General features: G+C 40.4%; 1 protein-coding gene across 1 annotated transcript in view; it reads left to right on the top strand.

The window, feature by feature from the left end:
* pgs1 (phosphatidylglycerophosphate synthase 1) overlaps positions 1–14885 on the top strand; it is a 46886-nt gene extending 32001 nt beyond the window's left edge. Inside the window, exons 7-11 of the mRNA XM_084937355.1 lie at positions 3412–3611; positions 4865–5156; positions 6346–6494; positions 6593–6713; positions 14004–14885. Of these exons, the coding sequence (XP_084793481.1) occupies positions 3412–3611; positions 4865–5156; positions 6346–6494; positions 6593–6712 (761 nt within the window). The 3' untranslated portion in view covers position 6713; positions 14004–14885. The remainder of the gene's footprint in view (positions 1–3411; positions 3612–4864; positions 5157–6345; positions 6495–6592; positions 6714–14003) is intronic.
* The last annotated feature ends 1058 nt before the right edge of the window (positions 14886–15943 follow it).

The raw sequence follows: 15943 nt of genomic DNA, 5'->3' as shown, positions 1-15943 counted from the left end.
ATAAAACTGTAAGAACAATGTGAACATGGTCCAAATGGATCATTAAAAAAAGCTCAGGTTTTGCAGTGTTATGGTTGCAGTGCAAGCTTTTAGAGAGGAAGTGCAAAGCTTCAATGTTTAGACACGTTGTGTCATTTTGCTCTGTGAACTGGCCCACGATCTCAGTCCTCCCCTGATGTCCTAAAATGGAATGCAGCCCTCAAAATTAAAAAAGTGTCAGCGTTAAGCTAACGACTGAAATGAGTGCTGTGATTTAACTCAGTTTTAATGAAATCCATTTCAGTGTCTCATATCAGAGAGCTGGAAAGATGTAGGCGAGTTTAAATGTTCTTTTAGGTGGAAGTCTGTTTGGAGCTCCATGCCTGTGCTGTAAATTTAATGCAGGAAACCTAAATGGTATAAAAGATAGACTTTCGAGTGCGAAAAGTGAAGTGACTTAAATTTGAATTTTTTTTAAATGATCACTGGGTGGCGATCATTTTGGTTGCAGAAAGGTTTTACAGGAAAACAACCTTCGGCCCCGATCTTGGCAAACAGAGATCGTCACAAACCGATGGGTGATGTCTCCAATGTTTTGTGCCGTTCATGACTGTGAATCCATTTTAAAAGGCTGGGATTGCTGATAATGTGGCGTAGCTGGAAGCTCTGCCTACTCGATTTTGAATACTTAGCATGAACATAGCCATCATTTTTAACTCCTTCCGCACTGTTTATTTAAACCAGGGGCCAGAATTGGCCTGGCAAAAACAACAGATGTGTTTTTTAGATTGTGTCCACAGTAAAATATATACAGGGCTCGCAAAATTTCAAAATCTCTGGTAGCCCTTCGGGCAGGGACTCTTCAGTTTTTGGTAGCCCAAAATAAATTTAAGTAGCCCGAATAAAAAAGAGCAATTTTTTGATTGATGTTTTGTTTCCTGTTTTGTTTCCTTTACAATATTATACATTAAAATATAATATTGTAACTGAAACAAAACATTAATCAAAAAATTGTTGAAACACAAATTACAACATTGTATAAAAATTACAATCATCAACTCAAATACTTGGTTCTGAACAGACATTTCTATGAACTTGTAAGAACTGTGTAGGACATGAATCAGTCTGTGTCAGATCCTGAATTTGAAATTTCCACTGAAGTCACAGGTAAGAGGTAAGTGGAACCAAGATCTAGGCCATTTGCTTTTTGAAGTTTGCAAAAACTGCTAAATTTTGCCAGTGGTAGTTCACTCTTTGCAACATAGTACGCTGTTTTAAACTGATTTTCAGGTTTATTTTTAGTATGTTATTTGCAATTGATGTTTGTTCTGGGAAAGATATTGCAGACTGAGCAATAATGCATTTCTTGCATTTCTCATGGGTTCTAATGGGGGCCTTTCTTAAAATGACTGGTCCCAGTAACAAAGGCGCTTGTCGACTCAGAAATCGAGGGAAAACCAACAACACACCCGGCAGAACATTATGTTATTTACACGGGTGCACATAAGTGGTCCACATGTGCGCATTCGCTGTCAAAATAAAAGACGCGCACCAGATAAGAAGTTGCAACGCGCGTTTGCGTCCATATAAAAGGCACTGTTTTTGTCTGCTAGAGTGGGATTTTCACGGCACATTCTGCACCAAATATCTGTGCGTTCATCATTTGTTTGAAGCCAGCTCACCTCCTGCAACCACTTTTCCGAGAATACATGCTTCTTTTGTGGTTCGGACTCCTTCTGACATTTCTTTGGAGGTGGAGGAACACCAAAGTAATTGCTTAAAGGAGCTTCTTCGACATCTTTAAGAGTTCTAAACAAATGTCTGTCCTCCTCCAGGAAAATCTTATGTACGCAAACACGCGTTGCAACTTCTTATCTTGTGCGCGTTTCTCATCTTGTGCGCGTTTTTTTTATTTTGACAGCGAATGCGCACGCACAGCTCGTCATATTGCAGCCACGGAAATTCTTTTGTCCATGAAACCATAAAGCTGCACTTTCTTTTTGCCTTATAGTCTGATTTGTCATAACTTTTCCGTTTTGTGGTCACTTCTTCACCCTGACCTGTCTTATTCGGCTCAGCAGAACTAAAATATATATCCTGCTGCTTTTACACATGCACTCACATAACGCTCAGCGATTCTCTGCGCGATCAACCTCTCACACATTTAAGCTTGCTGCGGGAGATTTCACTTGTCATGCTAACGATTGATAAGACGATTTCAGAGGAATTGGTGCACAAATTATCATCACTCACCAATCAGTACTGTCGCTCTCTATACACAGTTCGCGCGATTGCAAAGTGAAAGCAAAAAACAAGCGCAAATTCAAATTTCAATATGTCACATATTGACAGTGGCTCACCGATGCCAATGACATAATTACTCAGCTACATTTTCGAAAGAATGCAAAAGCATTGACATATATTTTTCCTTCCTATGACAGCCCGACGGGTAGGGCAGAGATAGATTTTGGTAGCCCGACTGGAAAAATCGCTAGCCCCGGGACGTCGGGCTAGCGATTTTGCGAGCCCTGATATAAATAAATAAAATAGCAGCTTTTCTCTGAGTTAACAAAAAGTTTCTAAATTTATAATTCAGTCTGGGCAATGAACTGACAGAACCTTTTCTGTAATTTTAAATAGTTATTATTTACAATTTAAGCCTAAAGAGTCTTGCTGACAGATTTCTTTCATTAATTACAGCAGCACTTCTTTATCGTGCAGAAAAACTGAGATGCACTCCTGAAATTTAAGGAGCTTAGAAAGAAAGTGACTGGACATTTCACCTATCCTTTGAGAAGCTTCTGCAGTTCTAAAACCAAATGCGGGAGAATCCCAGGTATTTAATCCCTAGTGGGAGTTGTCCCTTAAGGGAGTTGTTGACCCTCTTTTAATCATGTGCCTCACGACATGAGCCAAGGTGTGACAAAAGGCGTGGGGCGTTATGAGCAGAGGTTTCAGCTGAAACCATTGTGAGACCTTGCCTCACCCTATCAAGTGACCTATTGAGATCACCTGACGTGAGTGGGGGTTGAGGCGCCTGGGAAGGGATCTTAAAAGTATGTGGCAGAGAGTTGTTGTCGTAAGCAACCTCATCTGTTCAAAGATGGTCGTTCACAGTGGACATAGATGGCTTCTTTTACTCCTTTCTTTAATCCATCTGTAATCTTAAGGGACAACTCCCACTTAAATACAAAGAAGCTTCTCGGATATGAGGTGAAACATCTTCACGAAACGTTTAAAAAGTCCATTCAGAAAGGTTGTTGGTGTATCACAGTGTCACTGTATAACTGACTCTATTCCCCTACAACATGAGTACCACGACCACACGACCGAGAACACTGTGACCCAGAGATCAGGCTGACCCGTCTCTCACTTGCAGTCCTCTGTGCACTAGCTCCACACTCACTCCTACTGTATCTCTATGGCAACCAGGCAACCGGCAAGACTTCTCGGCAGTGGCGAGGAAGCGGATTATGGAGGTTGTAAACTCGGCCCATATTAGGCAGCGGCTTCTGAACCAGTCGGAGGACTCTGAGGATGAGGGGATGAGCGAGGTGGAGGAGGACACCTGGGTGTTCCCCCTGGTGCAGATGAAACCTCTTGGCATCAGAGTGGACGAGCAGGTCACACAGGTGAGCCTCAACACCTCATCTGATCTGTACATCTGTAGTTAAAATGAACTTTTTGCTTTTTACGGTTTCAATTCTTCAGGAATTGAAGCCATTTTTGGTTATCGCGTGGTCTGAAATAAAAGAAATAAATGCAGATTTCTGTCATTGTAATTACTTGACTCATTGCTTGTTTCTTTAAACGGTGATTATATTTAGACACCACCCAAAGGGCCATTGTGAGCGTGGATGAACCCTTCACTCATTACATGTTTTGTGCAGATGACTAATAAAATGATACATGACTACTAAACCATAAATCAAGGATAATTATTTGTTTCATAGTCACATATTCTGGGAATAAATATAATAAAATGATTGCTAGCGCAATATACTGTAATTCAGCCACCAATAAATTTAAGTAATAATAAAGTCAGAGCTGAACAATAAGGAAACTCTTATCAGGTTCCTGACATTATGAATCCATTACCAGCAATAAAAATGAACGAATTTCATTCTACGAATAATTAGAGAAATCATTGTCTGTCAGCCCGATACACTTCAGGCGTAATGGGTGTGTTGCTGGAAAGCTGAGAAAGTGCAGTGTTGAATTTGAGGTTGTTTGGATGAGCGGTTTGCATATTTTCAGTACAAAGTTTTTATGGTAGGTTATAAAATAAAATATGCACTACTGTGCAAAAGTCTCGAGCCACTCCTCATGTCGTGATATCTATATTGCCAGAAGTATTCACTCATCCATCCAAATCATTGAATTCAGCTGTTCCAGTCACTTTCATGGCCACAGGTGTATGAAGTCAAGCACCCAGGCATGAAGGCTGCTTCTACAAACGTTCATGAAGAATTGGTCTCTCTCAGGAGCTCAGTGAATTCCAACGTGGCGCTGTGATTTTGTGGGAACAGTTGGGGGATGGCGCCTTCCTGTTCCAACATGACTGCGCACCAGTGCACCAACCAAAGGTCATTAAAGAAATGGATCAGTGAGTCCTGAACTCACCCTGGCAGAACACTTTTCAGGGACTGCGAGGCAACGTCAGTGTCAGACCTCTTAAACTCCTAAACTTTGTGGAAAGCCTTCCCTGAAGAATTGAATCTGTTAGTTGACTATTGTATTATTATTGTTTTTAGAGTAAACAAGAAAGGAAATGAAATGATAACCAGGTTTTCGTCTCATTAACAGACTGTCTATGTAGTCAGCTGAATAAAATAAAGGAAAATTGGGGTTTTTCTTCACTTCCTTTCTCTCGTCATCCCTCCAGCGTCTGCTGACTGATGCCGGACCCGAGTCTACTGTGTTTCTCACATCGGGTTACTTCAATCTGACCCGGGCGTACATGCGGCTGGTGCTCAAGGCTGGAGCCAGTTACCGTATCCTCACCGCCTCCCCCGAGGTCAACGGGTTCTTTGGGGCCAAGGGCATCGCTGGAGCAATCCCTGCAGCGTACACTCACATCGCCAGGCAGTTTTACAAACAGGTGTGCCAGGGGGGCCAGCAGGAGAGGGTACACCTGCATGAGTACCACCGACCAGAGTGGACCTTCCACGCTAAAGGTGAGTGACACTAAACTACATATACTTTATACAGTAATGTGCGAAAGTCTTAAGCCAAAGAACCTAATTGGTTCTTTGCCAAATTGTTTGTTCTTGGGTGCCTTTTTATGTTTGAATGATTCATAAGTCAGTATTAAGTGACTTAACTTAATTCCTGGGTTAACAAAAGGCTTTCAGAAGCCTGGAGAACTGTTGCTCAAGAGCACTTTAAAAATCCCAAGAAAGTCTGGCTCCTTGGAAGAAACATTTCAAGAAATGAGGGTGGATCGAGATTTGTGGACAGTAATGTAGCTTCCCCCAAACTCAGCTGTGCCATTTGTTCCCAGGAATCTGTAACTAGATGATCCAGCCATTCACACACACACACATCTGCTAATTAGTGCTTGAGTGACGCAATATTAGAATTTCAAATCATTATTATTATTATATTTTTTTTTTAGATGGGCTGTACATCAATGCAGGCCCTATTTATCTGTTAAATCCATGAAACCTGATTCATTCCGGTGCTGAAATTGGCCAGGAACTGCAGTTGAAGGGTTAGCCTCACTTTTATTAGTCCCGAAAAAGGAGCAAACTTAACATCCTGAAGAGATCCTTCCACTTTTTTTTCATTGTTATAAAAGGACAGATCAAGTGCATCTCAAATGTTTGATTGCATTATGAGAACATGCCAGAGTTTGTACTACATTCAGCCTGTTTTTCTCCTTTTATTTTCCACTAATATGTCCAAAATAAATGTATTTATCCCTTGACAAATGGAAACAACTGTTCAGTATGATTTCAATTTTTTTTTTCTTTTCCCCCCTCACATGCAAAAAAATACCCGCGGATCAACATCAGATGAGATTTTGCGAGTTAAGCCAGGACTGGACGTCTAGATGAGCTGTATTTGTCTCAGTGAAAATAATAAAACACATTACTCTCGCTGTTCTGCCTCCTCTGCTGTTCTTCTTGTGGTCGCAGCGGTATGTAGCGTGAGAGACGAGGGCTTGTACAGTCACTGTGTTGTAGCCTCGGGACGAGGATGCACACTCACTCTCTCTCATATTTTGGGGTTTTGGATCTGCTCTGGGGATTTCTGCATGTGCTTCCTTTTAGTTGTGGTTTAGGCCGGCAGAAATCTCTGCTGGAAACGGCTCTCTGAAGCATTACCTCCTCGCTGGCTCACTCCTTTTCTCCTCTCTCACAGGTCTGTGGTATTACCTCCAGGGGCAGGATCGGCCTTGCCTCACTCTAATTGGCTCCCCTAATTTCGGTTACCGCTCGGTTCACCGTGACCTGGAGGCCCAGATTGCCATAGTAACGGAGAATGAGGAGCTGCAGAGCCAGCTGCAGGAGGTCTGCTCTTTATTTTCCACAAACCACAGCCAGACATGATGATGAATGAATGTGTAAGTCTGCGTAACTGAACGAACACCTGCGTTTTAAACTCCCAGGAGCAGGAGATGTTGTACCGGCGCTCCACTGAAGTGTCCACCTCTACGTTCGAGCGGCCCGACCGCCACGTTAAACTGTGGGTGAAACTGGTCACGCCACTCATCAAGAACTTCTTCTGAGGTGCAGCCACACACGTGCACAACTCACTACACATGAAAACTCATTAAAATTTAGTTTTAAGTTCATTAAAAGGATGATTTCACTTTATTGCAGCTTATTTTCATTTTTGTGGGAGACAAAAAAAAGAGTCCAATTTGGCTGTGAGAGAACAGGGTAGAGTAAAATATAAATAATAAAAATTTATTGTGGGTGTTAGTCAATATCAAGGAGAGTAGTAATGAAAACACATGTTGCTGTCCTTGAAGCCCTTTGTGGGCCAAAAGAAAGTAAGAAAAGGGGCTATTGTGCTCCAAAACACTTTTTTAGGATTGACTATTTTTAGGCCTCTTCAAAAGGTTTATGTAATATGTCACAAAAATCTGCTGTATTAGAGTCATACGGCTAATTATTTTGGGGTTTCTCACTACTCTCTATAAACTTGTTTGCTGTTTTTTTTGCTGGTGGAGGCCAAAAATGGAGCTAAAAGAGAGGGAATACTGGCCTTAAATTCAGCATTTATAGAGGAAGTTGGCTCCGAATGACTCATCTGAAAGTTCAGATTGTCAAATAAAAGCTTTTAGAAGCTGATAATTTTATACAAACCTTAAACATTAAAGTGGGCAATCTAGTATATTGATCGAAACCACAATCTGTAGTGGTGAAAAAGGTAAGCAAAGCTGTCGATTTACTGGGCGATCTACGCTCCTGCCCCTCGCCTGTGGCCACGAGCTCTGGGCAGTGACTGAAAGAGTGAAACTGCTCTGAAGGGTTGGTGAGCCTTAGAGGTTGAAGAGCAAAGACTAAGATGGCTTTAGGGAACCTCCTAGATGATGTGCTTACAGCATGTCCTACCATGAGGAGGCCCCGGGGCAGACCCACAACATGCTGGAGAGAGTATGTCTCTCCTGGCTTGGGAATGCCGTTGTGTCCCCCCGGAATACCTGGAGTAGGTAGCCAGGGAGAAGGAGGTCTGCATGTCTCTGCTTGGACTGATTCCTCTGTGACATGGATACACGGAAGGAAGGAAGATGATGTTGAAGACTTGGAAATAAACCTCTGTAAATGTTAGAGCTTCAAGCAGATCACTTGATGCGTGATGCTCCACTTCTGGCCTGCGTGACAAATTAACCCTGTCACAGGTTGCTTCCTGATCCCTGACCACAGACCACAGACCTGTAATGTCAGGCCTGAGACCTCTCACTGAGCCTGCAGAGGAAAGCTGCAGCAGCTGAGATGGGCTCTAATGTAGCTTCCTGTTCCTGAACGACTTCAAACGCATTCTTCTTGAAGACTCGCTGGGAAAAAAAAACTCCATATTGCAAACTTTCATTTTGAAAAGTCCTCAGGCAAAACGAGTTGAGTGTTATCTAAACGGTCATGCTTACAACCTGTCTGGTTGGCTAACTGCTTTTTTTGTTGTTTTGATGAGTTAACAGAGGTTATTAGATCTGTGTGCCTCGTTAACTAGCAGCGCACCTCGGGTTTGACTTCATGCTGTCATCTGCAATAACAGCGATTACCAAAGCTCATTTTGAGCCTCATATATTTTTCTGCACGCAGACTAAACAGTCTTACATAATCCATATGGCGTCAGTTATAATACATTTGCACACTGGCAAATGCAAGTATTAAATATGATGATGTTTTTGGGCGATGCATCTAGTTTCCTAAAACGTTTTTACTTTTTTTGCCCACAGTAATTGTTTGTTTTATGTGACAAACTCAAAGATATTTAGCTCACCGTCTTTTCTAACAGAACAAAGGAGGTGTTAGCATTTGAGGAATGGGGAAGCAGAAAGGATGGCTTTGTTTGCCTGGAAAAATGACGGTTAAGTACTAAAATATACAAACTTTTGGAACATATGTAAAAATTCAACATCAGTATCATCGGATTATTAAAGACAACAGAATATTTCCTCGTAGCTGATTTACTTTCTACACCATCTCCAGTATTTTTATTTAGTTTGTCTGCAAATAAAGAGTAGACAAAATATAGCCCCAAACATTATTTACAGACACACACACACAGAGTAAAACATGCTGCGGCTTCTTCGAAATGCCTGCAGTCATTGCGGTGAGTCCCAAATCGCAGGTCCCGTCCTCGCCTTCCCAGCAGCCCAAATCACCAAAGTGAGAGCAGGGACAGCGTGTCGGCTGATTCACCGCTGAGTGAGTCATCGTGGTGTTATGGTGATGATTTGATACTGAGGTCTGGGTAACGGTGAATCCTGTCAAGACTTGGCGAGAGGTGAACTTGCTTAAGGTTCAGCAGCTCAAAAAAACCCTGAGTGAACAGGCTGCTTCTGCTTAGCAGAAACATTCAGGGGGACGGTTAAAGTTGTGGTCGCATCATAAACTGAAGATCAGCCAGGAGGGAAGCCTGTCAAGATTGCAGCTAAAGATTGATGGAAAGACGGTCAGCATTTTTTTCTTTTCTCTTTTGGTGGTGGTTTCTGAGAACAGGAAGTGTTGCAGACTGGATACTGACGGTAAATGGGTGGTGTCTTATCACTACCTGAATAGAGTTGTGAAAAAAAAAATGCTGATTGATGTGCCGCCAGAGGGAAATGGACTAAAATAGGTCATCTTTCATTCTCAAACAATGATGTGTGTAAGAGTGTATTCAGGCCTATTGTTGGAGAAACAGTGGAGAGGGAAAAAAATAGAAAAAAAAAGTTGTATGTCCTCGAGTTACCGACTCTGTGACGCACGCCCAGGTCTGCGAGACTCATCAATGACTCCAGGCTCAAAGTTGGCCTCAACTCTTACATCATATTTAGATAAGAGAAAAGACTCACTTGTGTCTGTGAGCTAAAAATGCAAACAGCTGTGCGATTTGATCCTAATCTCTGTGAATAAGTCTGAGCCACTTCAAGAAAGAAAAAGCTCTCACACGCACATTAAAACTCACACTTTTTACAGATTTGACATCTGCTATATGTCAGCTGTTTCAAACATCAGCCTCGAGCTAATCAGGCCTCTTTTCCTGTGAAGGCCCAAAACTGTGAATGCCGCCTTGAAGAAACTTCCTTTAAAACAAAATAAACATCTAAGAATGAGTTCTGATTGAGCGTAACCAAAAATCTGACATAACTTTTTTTCTTTAGAAGTATTCAAACAGTGAGGCTGGCCGTACTCTTTACTTTTATTTGTCAGTAAAAGTAAGCAATGAATGGATCCTGATATTAGTAGTTTTGTGTTTAGCCTGTGTCCCGTGAATCTCATTCCTCTGTAGTTGCAAAAAAAAAGAGAAAAAGTAAAGCACTTAAACGAGCCACAAAATTACAGGATTCCTGATTAAAATATACACAGCAGACCCTGAAAGTAAAATAATGGAGTCAAATTTAACGTAGTTGCTTTTTTTTAGGTGTTTAAATTTGAGATTAATCATTTAATCTATACATTTATATAAACTGGTACGGGTCAGTGCCATTGCAGTGGTTTCGAAAGGTAGTTGGCAGGCAACGTGATGGCGTCATACGCCATCATTTATATCACAGTTTTCTTTTTCTGGATCTAAATCAGGTTTTATTGTTGTGAAATTGCAACAATTTAATAGTTTTATAGGGTCATATAGGTTCATAAATGCTAAAAATGGCTCATACAGTATTAACCATTCGACAGGTGTTGCCTGGCAACGTGATTACACAATAATATTTGATATAGATAAGAACCTTCAGGAGCCTAAGATGTAACTGTGTGCTAAGGCTGTCATCAGAGATTCATGCTTTCTACTAAGATATTAGTAATAATTATTATTTAAGTGCAGTAATGCTGCATTTAGACCTCAAACAACCAGTATTAAAAACATTTAAGTATTAACAACAATAGATGGCATTGCAGAGTGACCATTATGTAAAAATATTAAAATAGAAATAAATTAAAAAAAATCTGTTAAACATAAATGCCATGAAAATACACCGCCTTGCATGTTTTTAATCCTGTACATTTTTAAATTAATTGCTCATTTTTAAAAACTGGGATGTTAAATTAATAATAAGTAAACAAAATAAAAAAGCTTAAATATCAGTTTGTGTATTATTTTACATACATCAGATTTTTCTGGAAAAAAACAAAACAAAAACAAATCCCACCGATGATGTTGAGGAAAAAAGTGTGTAACAGGGTTAATAGGTTAACTAACCCTACGTGAAGGGAATAAATATGTGAAATATTCCAGCAGGCCCACCTTTTGTCAAACCTTTGTTTCACAGTTTGAAAGCATAGCTGGGGGGTTGGGCTGGATCTGGAAGTCTGGTAATGTTTGACCTTGTGATCGTGTATCTGTAATTATTACAGAATTAACATGTGACTGAAATAAAAGCAGAAAGTCAGGCGTTTGGAAGACACTCTACACAACCCCACTGCATTCTTCGTGATAACAAGTGTACAACTTCTTTGTTAGAAATCATCACAGCTACAAATGTTTATTAAACTGCTGCTGAAAATAGTCTCCAACATGTTCACTATTTACTCCTCCAGATTCAGGAGAATCAGGCAGGCTGTTTTCCACACTCTTCCTTTTCTCAACAACTTGCACGAAGAAGGATCAGATCTGTTCACACAGCTGAAAACACTTAGTTTTCACAGATTAGGCCGCCGACGGGTTAAAGACCGCGTCCTGTCCTTGTGTGCACCTACGACGTGTAGGTGCCTGAGCTCAGGAAGCTCAGGGCGACTTTGCATGTGATGAAAACTGTGTGCTGTCAGGCAATTGTTGAAAGCTGTTTCTCTACCTCATCATTTATAGGCCATGATATGCAACTTCGGTCAACAGGAAGGCTGTGATGATTTATTTTATGTTTGCATTTGAGAAATATATTTACGCACGAGTGCTCTATATCATGATTATTAAAGGTGAAGCACGTGCTGAGCATACGGGCTGCTGGCATACGTGAAGCTCCTGTGTCAGAACCTTTGTTCTTTAACGGGATCACACGGCTCTGTTCCCGAAGCAAAGCAGCCTGAGTGACCCCAGCTACACATTCACCTTCAGGTCCAGAAAACCAGATTCATCATATTTACTTATTTGAAATATAAAAGTGCTGTTTTTTTAAAATGTTTTCTTTAAAAATAAATTCTGGGTTTTTAATTTATTTTTTTTTTTTTACTTTTTTCTTTGACTTTCAGGCAGACAATAAATAACCTGTTTAGATCAGTTTGTTCGTGCTCGCTCCTGTTTTGTATCCATCTGGCATTGTGATCTGTGTACTTGTACTGCTTATCGCCTCATTTTTTTCCTGACAGAGGAAAAAACAAAACACAGCCTCCAACAATGGCTGTGCCGGTTAAAAAGTTCTTATCAGCAGCGCAGGCTGTCTATTGTTGGAAACTAGTGACAACAGGCTGGAGCCTCTCCAAACCACATGGGGTTAAAACGCAGCTGATGTCCACACAGCATCACCCACTCTAACCCAGCCGTGGCGGATTGAGAAGGTCTCCTCTGCCCTCTAGTGGTGAAACTGAGATTTCCCCAATGCAGTGAACTTGCCCCACCGTGACCTTTTTATATAAAGTAGTCCCAGACCTTTTTGCAGCCAAGACACTACAAGACATTTTCCAAGTTAATTTTATTTAGTCAGAGAAATATGACACAAAAACAACCAGAAATATGAACTTTAAAGCTAAGGAAATGTAAACCATCAAAATCAGTTTGAACCTGAACTTCTGCCAGGTAATCGTCTTAAATTCATGTAATCACACCAGCTTGTTAAGATTAAAAAAAACCCAACAACATATAAATGTATAGTGATCAGATTCTATTAAATTTAACATTTGAAATTGCACTGACAAAATGATATGGAAAAGTCTATGGAAGAGTCCAGGAAAGGACACAGCAAAGCTTCCACCCTGAACATATAAAATGTAACGCTGCACAAGGGCTCCAAAGTTTGTGCTTTGTGATGGACATTAACCGACTCATGTAAGCACTGAGAAGATGCATACGTGAATTAATTTCACCTTAATTATCAGACATAAAAGTAGAAGCAACAGGTCTCTTTGTGCCTTAAAGGAAAAGCAAAAAACATGTTTTTTTTAAGCAGCTGATGAATGCAAATCAAATATATAAATCTAATTTATTATAACAGTTTATAAATGTGAGGTTATGTAACCAAACCTCATATTCCTGTTACTAAAATGCTGAAAATGCCAAAGGTCTTGTTGTTTTGTTGGAAATGATGTAAATATTAAAACAAAGGTGAGTTTAAGATCTTTTTCAGCGGATCAGGTTTTATTATCATGGAATTAAAACAATGTCATTTTTTTTAAAGGTAATCTAGGTTCTGAAATGCTAAAAATGGGTCATATTAGCCCTTTGATAGTTGGTTGCCAGGCAGCGTGATCACATAATACCATATGATATAGATAAGTAATGTACCTGTGAGCCATTTGGTTGCTCAGTCCTCATGCAGTCAAACAGATATATTAATAATAATTATTATCATTTTAGTACAGTAATGCTGCTTTTGTAGGTCAAAGTGCTTAAACATATAAAACCAGTAAAGACCAGTCAGAAGTCCCCTGGAAACTTGGTTTGTGAGTAGCTGCTGCGTGAAATCAAGTGCAGAGGATGCTGCACCAAAAACCTGCTTGTGGTTGCTTTGCATGCTGGCAGGTTGCCCCTAGTTTGCTTTCAAGATGCCAACTTGTTTACAAATCCTCACTACCTGCATGAAAGAGAGAAACTGAAAAAAGTGTGTTTCAAACCAGAAACGGAGCATTCAGAGTAAAAGTTTGACGTCCCTGTGATAAAACAGTTCATCGCGGGGATGTCAAACTAATTTTACATCACAGGCCACAAACAGCCCACTCTGAGCTTATGTGGGCTGGACTCCAGTTTCTGTCACTGTGAAGTTTAACTACACATTTAATCTCTGAGATATCTTAATATAAGATAAAGAAGCGCAATTTAACCAGTGTGTCTCGGGTTTTCTACACGATAAAGAAATGCTGGCATAGAAAAGGAAAGAAAACTGTCAGCGTGAGTTTGGGCTTAAACCGTAAGGAGTAAATTAACACAGGCTCATTAACATGTATTGATACCAGCTAGCAGGTGGTGTTAATGCTCCATATTTTCTAATGTTTTATTCCAGCTTAATAAGAGTCTTTTAGGATTTTAGAAAAACCTTCAGGTTGTCTTCAAGGACAGAAATCTTTTAGAAAACAAACAAAAAGGGTGATAATGAGGAAGACCTCGACAGTGCTGCCAGACTCTCAGCCTTCACATCATGTCCTTTATGATAACCACAAACCACAACTAAAAATCACTCAGGAATCAGCAGATTGAGCTTTTTTTTTTTTTTTCCGCAGGTGGCAGACAGTCCATTCTGGACATGAATTGAAGGTGGAGGTGGAGGTCGGCCAGCTCCTGTGGAAGAAGCACACTCTGGATGATCTTCAGCACGCTGGGAGCCGGCGTCCTCTGTGTGTCATAGGAAGTAACTGAAACACACGCACACACACAGCAGCACATGTATGTGGCGGACTCGGGAGGTAAATCCTCTTTGTTAAAGCTCTGGATCCACCTTTACACCGTTACACTCTTTATGTATTAACACATGACGTCATAGCACTGTGGGACTCTGGTTTTGTAGTGATATTAACTACAAGCATTAAAAAAAAACTACTTCTGTTAACGTACATACACGTCCACAGGTATGTGTTGCATGCATGGAGAAAAAAAGCAGACACTTCATGTGTGAACGTCTCTGATCAGATGAAGGTTGTTTGGTGACGACCCCTCAATGAGCCTTTGACGCTGTGTTTACAGCTCTGCCTGCAGTAAAGTTGACTGTACAGTTTGTGTTATTGTTGTAAATTAAAGAGTGAATGTGTGGTGAGTTTTTAAAGTGTCCTCAAGTGTTAGATTTTTCTGATTGAGCTCGAGTTCAGCGATTCGTGTGGAAAAGCTTTAAACGAGAGATGAAACAAAGCTGTTACGAACCACGGATCAGATATAAGACGTGAAAGGTTTCCTGAGGTTTGGTGTCTTTTAGCTCTTTGTTTTGGTTTTTCTGCTCGACGACCACTCCTGCTGGTTTTTTACATGTTAAATATAAAAGAAAATGTTTTGCTCTGTTTGCTTTTGTTGTGTTTCTTATTCTTTGTGTGTTTTCATTCTTTTTTTTAATCTTTTGTTTTATTTGTTGAATCCTATTCGTCACTTCATTAAATTAACAATTCAGCCTCGTTTCATTAGTTCAGTTTCTTTTTAAATGTAAAGATTTTAAAATTTTAGTCTAAATAACAAAAAACAAAACCAAAGCATCCTTTGTGATTCTAAAAGAAAAACTGAATAGAAAATAGAAATCTATTTGATTTTACAGTCAAATTATTTTGGGAATGACTGACCTTGACAGACAGCTTCAGTGAGTCCAATGCAGAAATGCCTTAAAAGTGCATTCTTTCTAATGGCCACCAGGGGCAGACTTCTCTGGTTGCAAAAACAAATATGCTTGTATAAAAGTTTACAGGAAAACCTCAAATTCTCACTTGAATACTTTCCTGATGTGTTTTTGATCTTAGTTTCAAGTCATTACACAACATGAAGCTATTTTCATAAAATAATCCCAATAAAGTTAAAAAGGTTTAAGCAACAAGCCTCCATCTTTCCTGGTGCCTCCACTAAGATCTGGCTTCAGTTTGGAACCATTTCAGCCTCTTGCAGCTTCAGGTACCTGAACCCTGTGGTGTGTTTTCCGCTGCATTCAGATCAATCACTTTCTACAGTCTCGAGTTTCCTTCCTTTTTATGATGTCCCTTTGTTTTGCTTTGTGACGACAGCTCACACAGTGGACTGTAAAGCTCTGACAGCTGTCATAAAAATTTGTTTGTAACCACTTGGAGCCCTGAAAAAAAAACCTATCATGAATTTTGGAATTATGTGGGTGTTTGACCACAAATCGGCCATCAAGTATGATTCAAATGGTGACTAATCGTGACTAGTGAACACTAGTGTGCCACTCTTGCCAGTTGAGAAGAACACAGCGAGATCGACTCGTGCTAATCGACTCGCCTTCTGTCACAGCTCTAACACGTACTACTTCAGCCGTACCTTTCGCTGGAAGGGGAATTTCCCAGGTCTGCTTCAGTGCTCGTGCTTTCATCTCCTTGATATGCGCTGTGGTTTTCCAGAGTAATCAGGTCACATAAACATTAGCAGGATGTGGGGAAACTTAAAAAGATAACATGGTGCAGATAACGTGGTTTACTGACAGCTCTGCTAGAATGACTGGCTGCTTCATGAGTTA

This window comes from Perissodus microlepis, chromosome 8 (assembly GCF_051167445.1).
Source record: "Perissodus microlepis isolate ML-2025 ecotype Zambia chromosome 8, ASM5116744v1, whole genome shotgun sequence".
NCBI classification, from domain to species: domain Eukaryota; kingdom Metazoa; phylum Chordata; class Actinopteri; order Cichliformes; family Cichlidae; genus Perissodus; species Perissodus microlepis.
The sequence above is the reverse complement of the archived record's forward strand: the minus strand, read 5'-3'. Positions and strand labels throughout refer to the sequence as shown.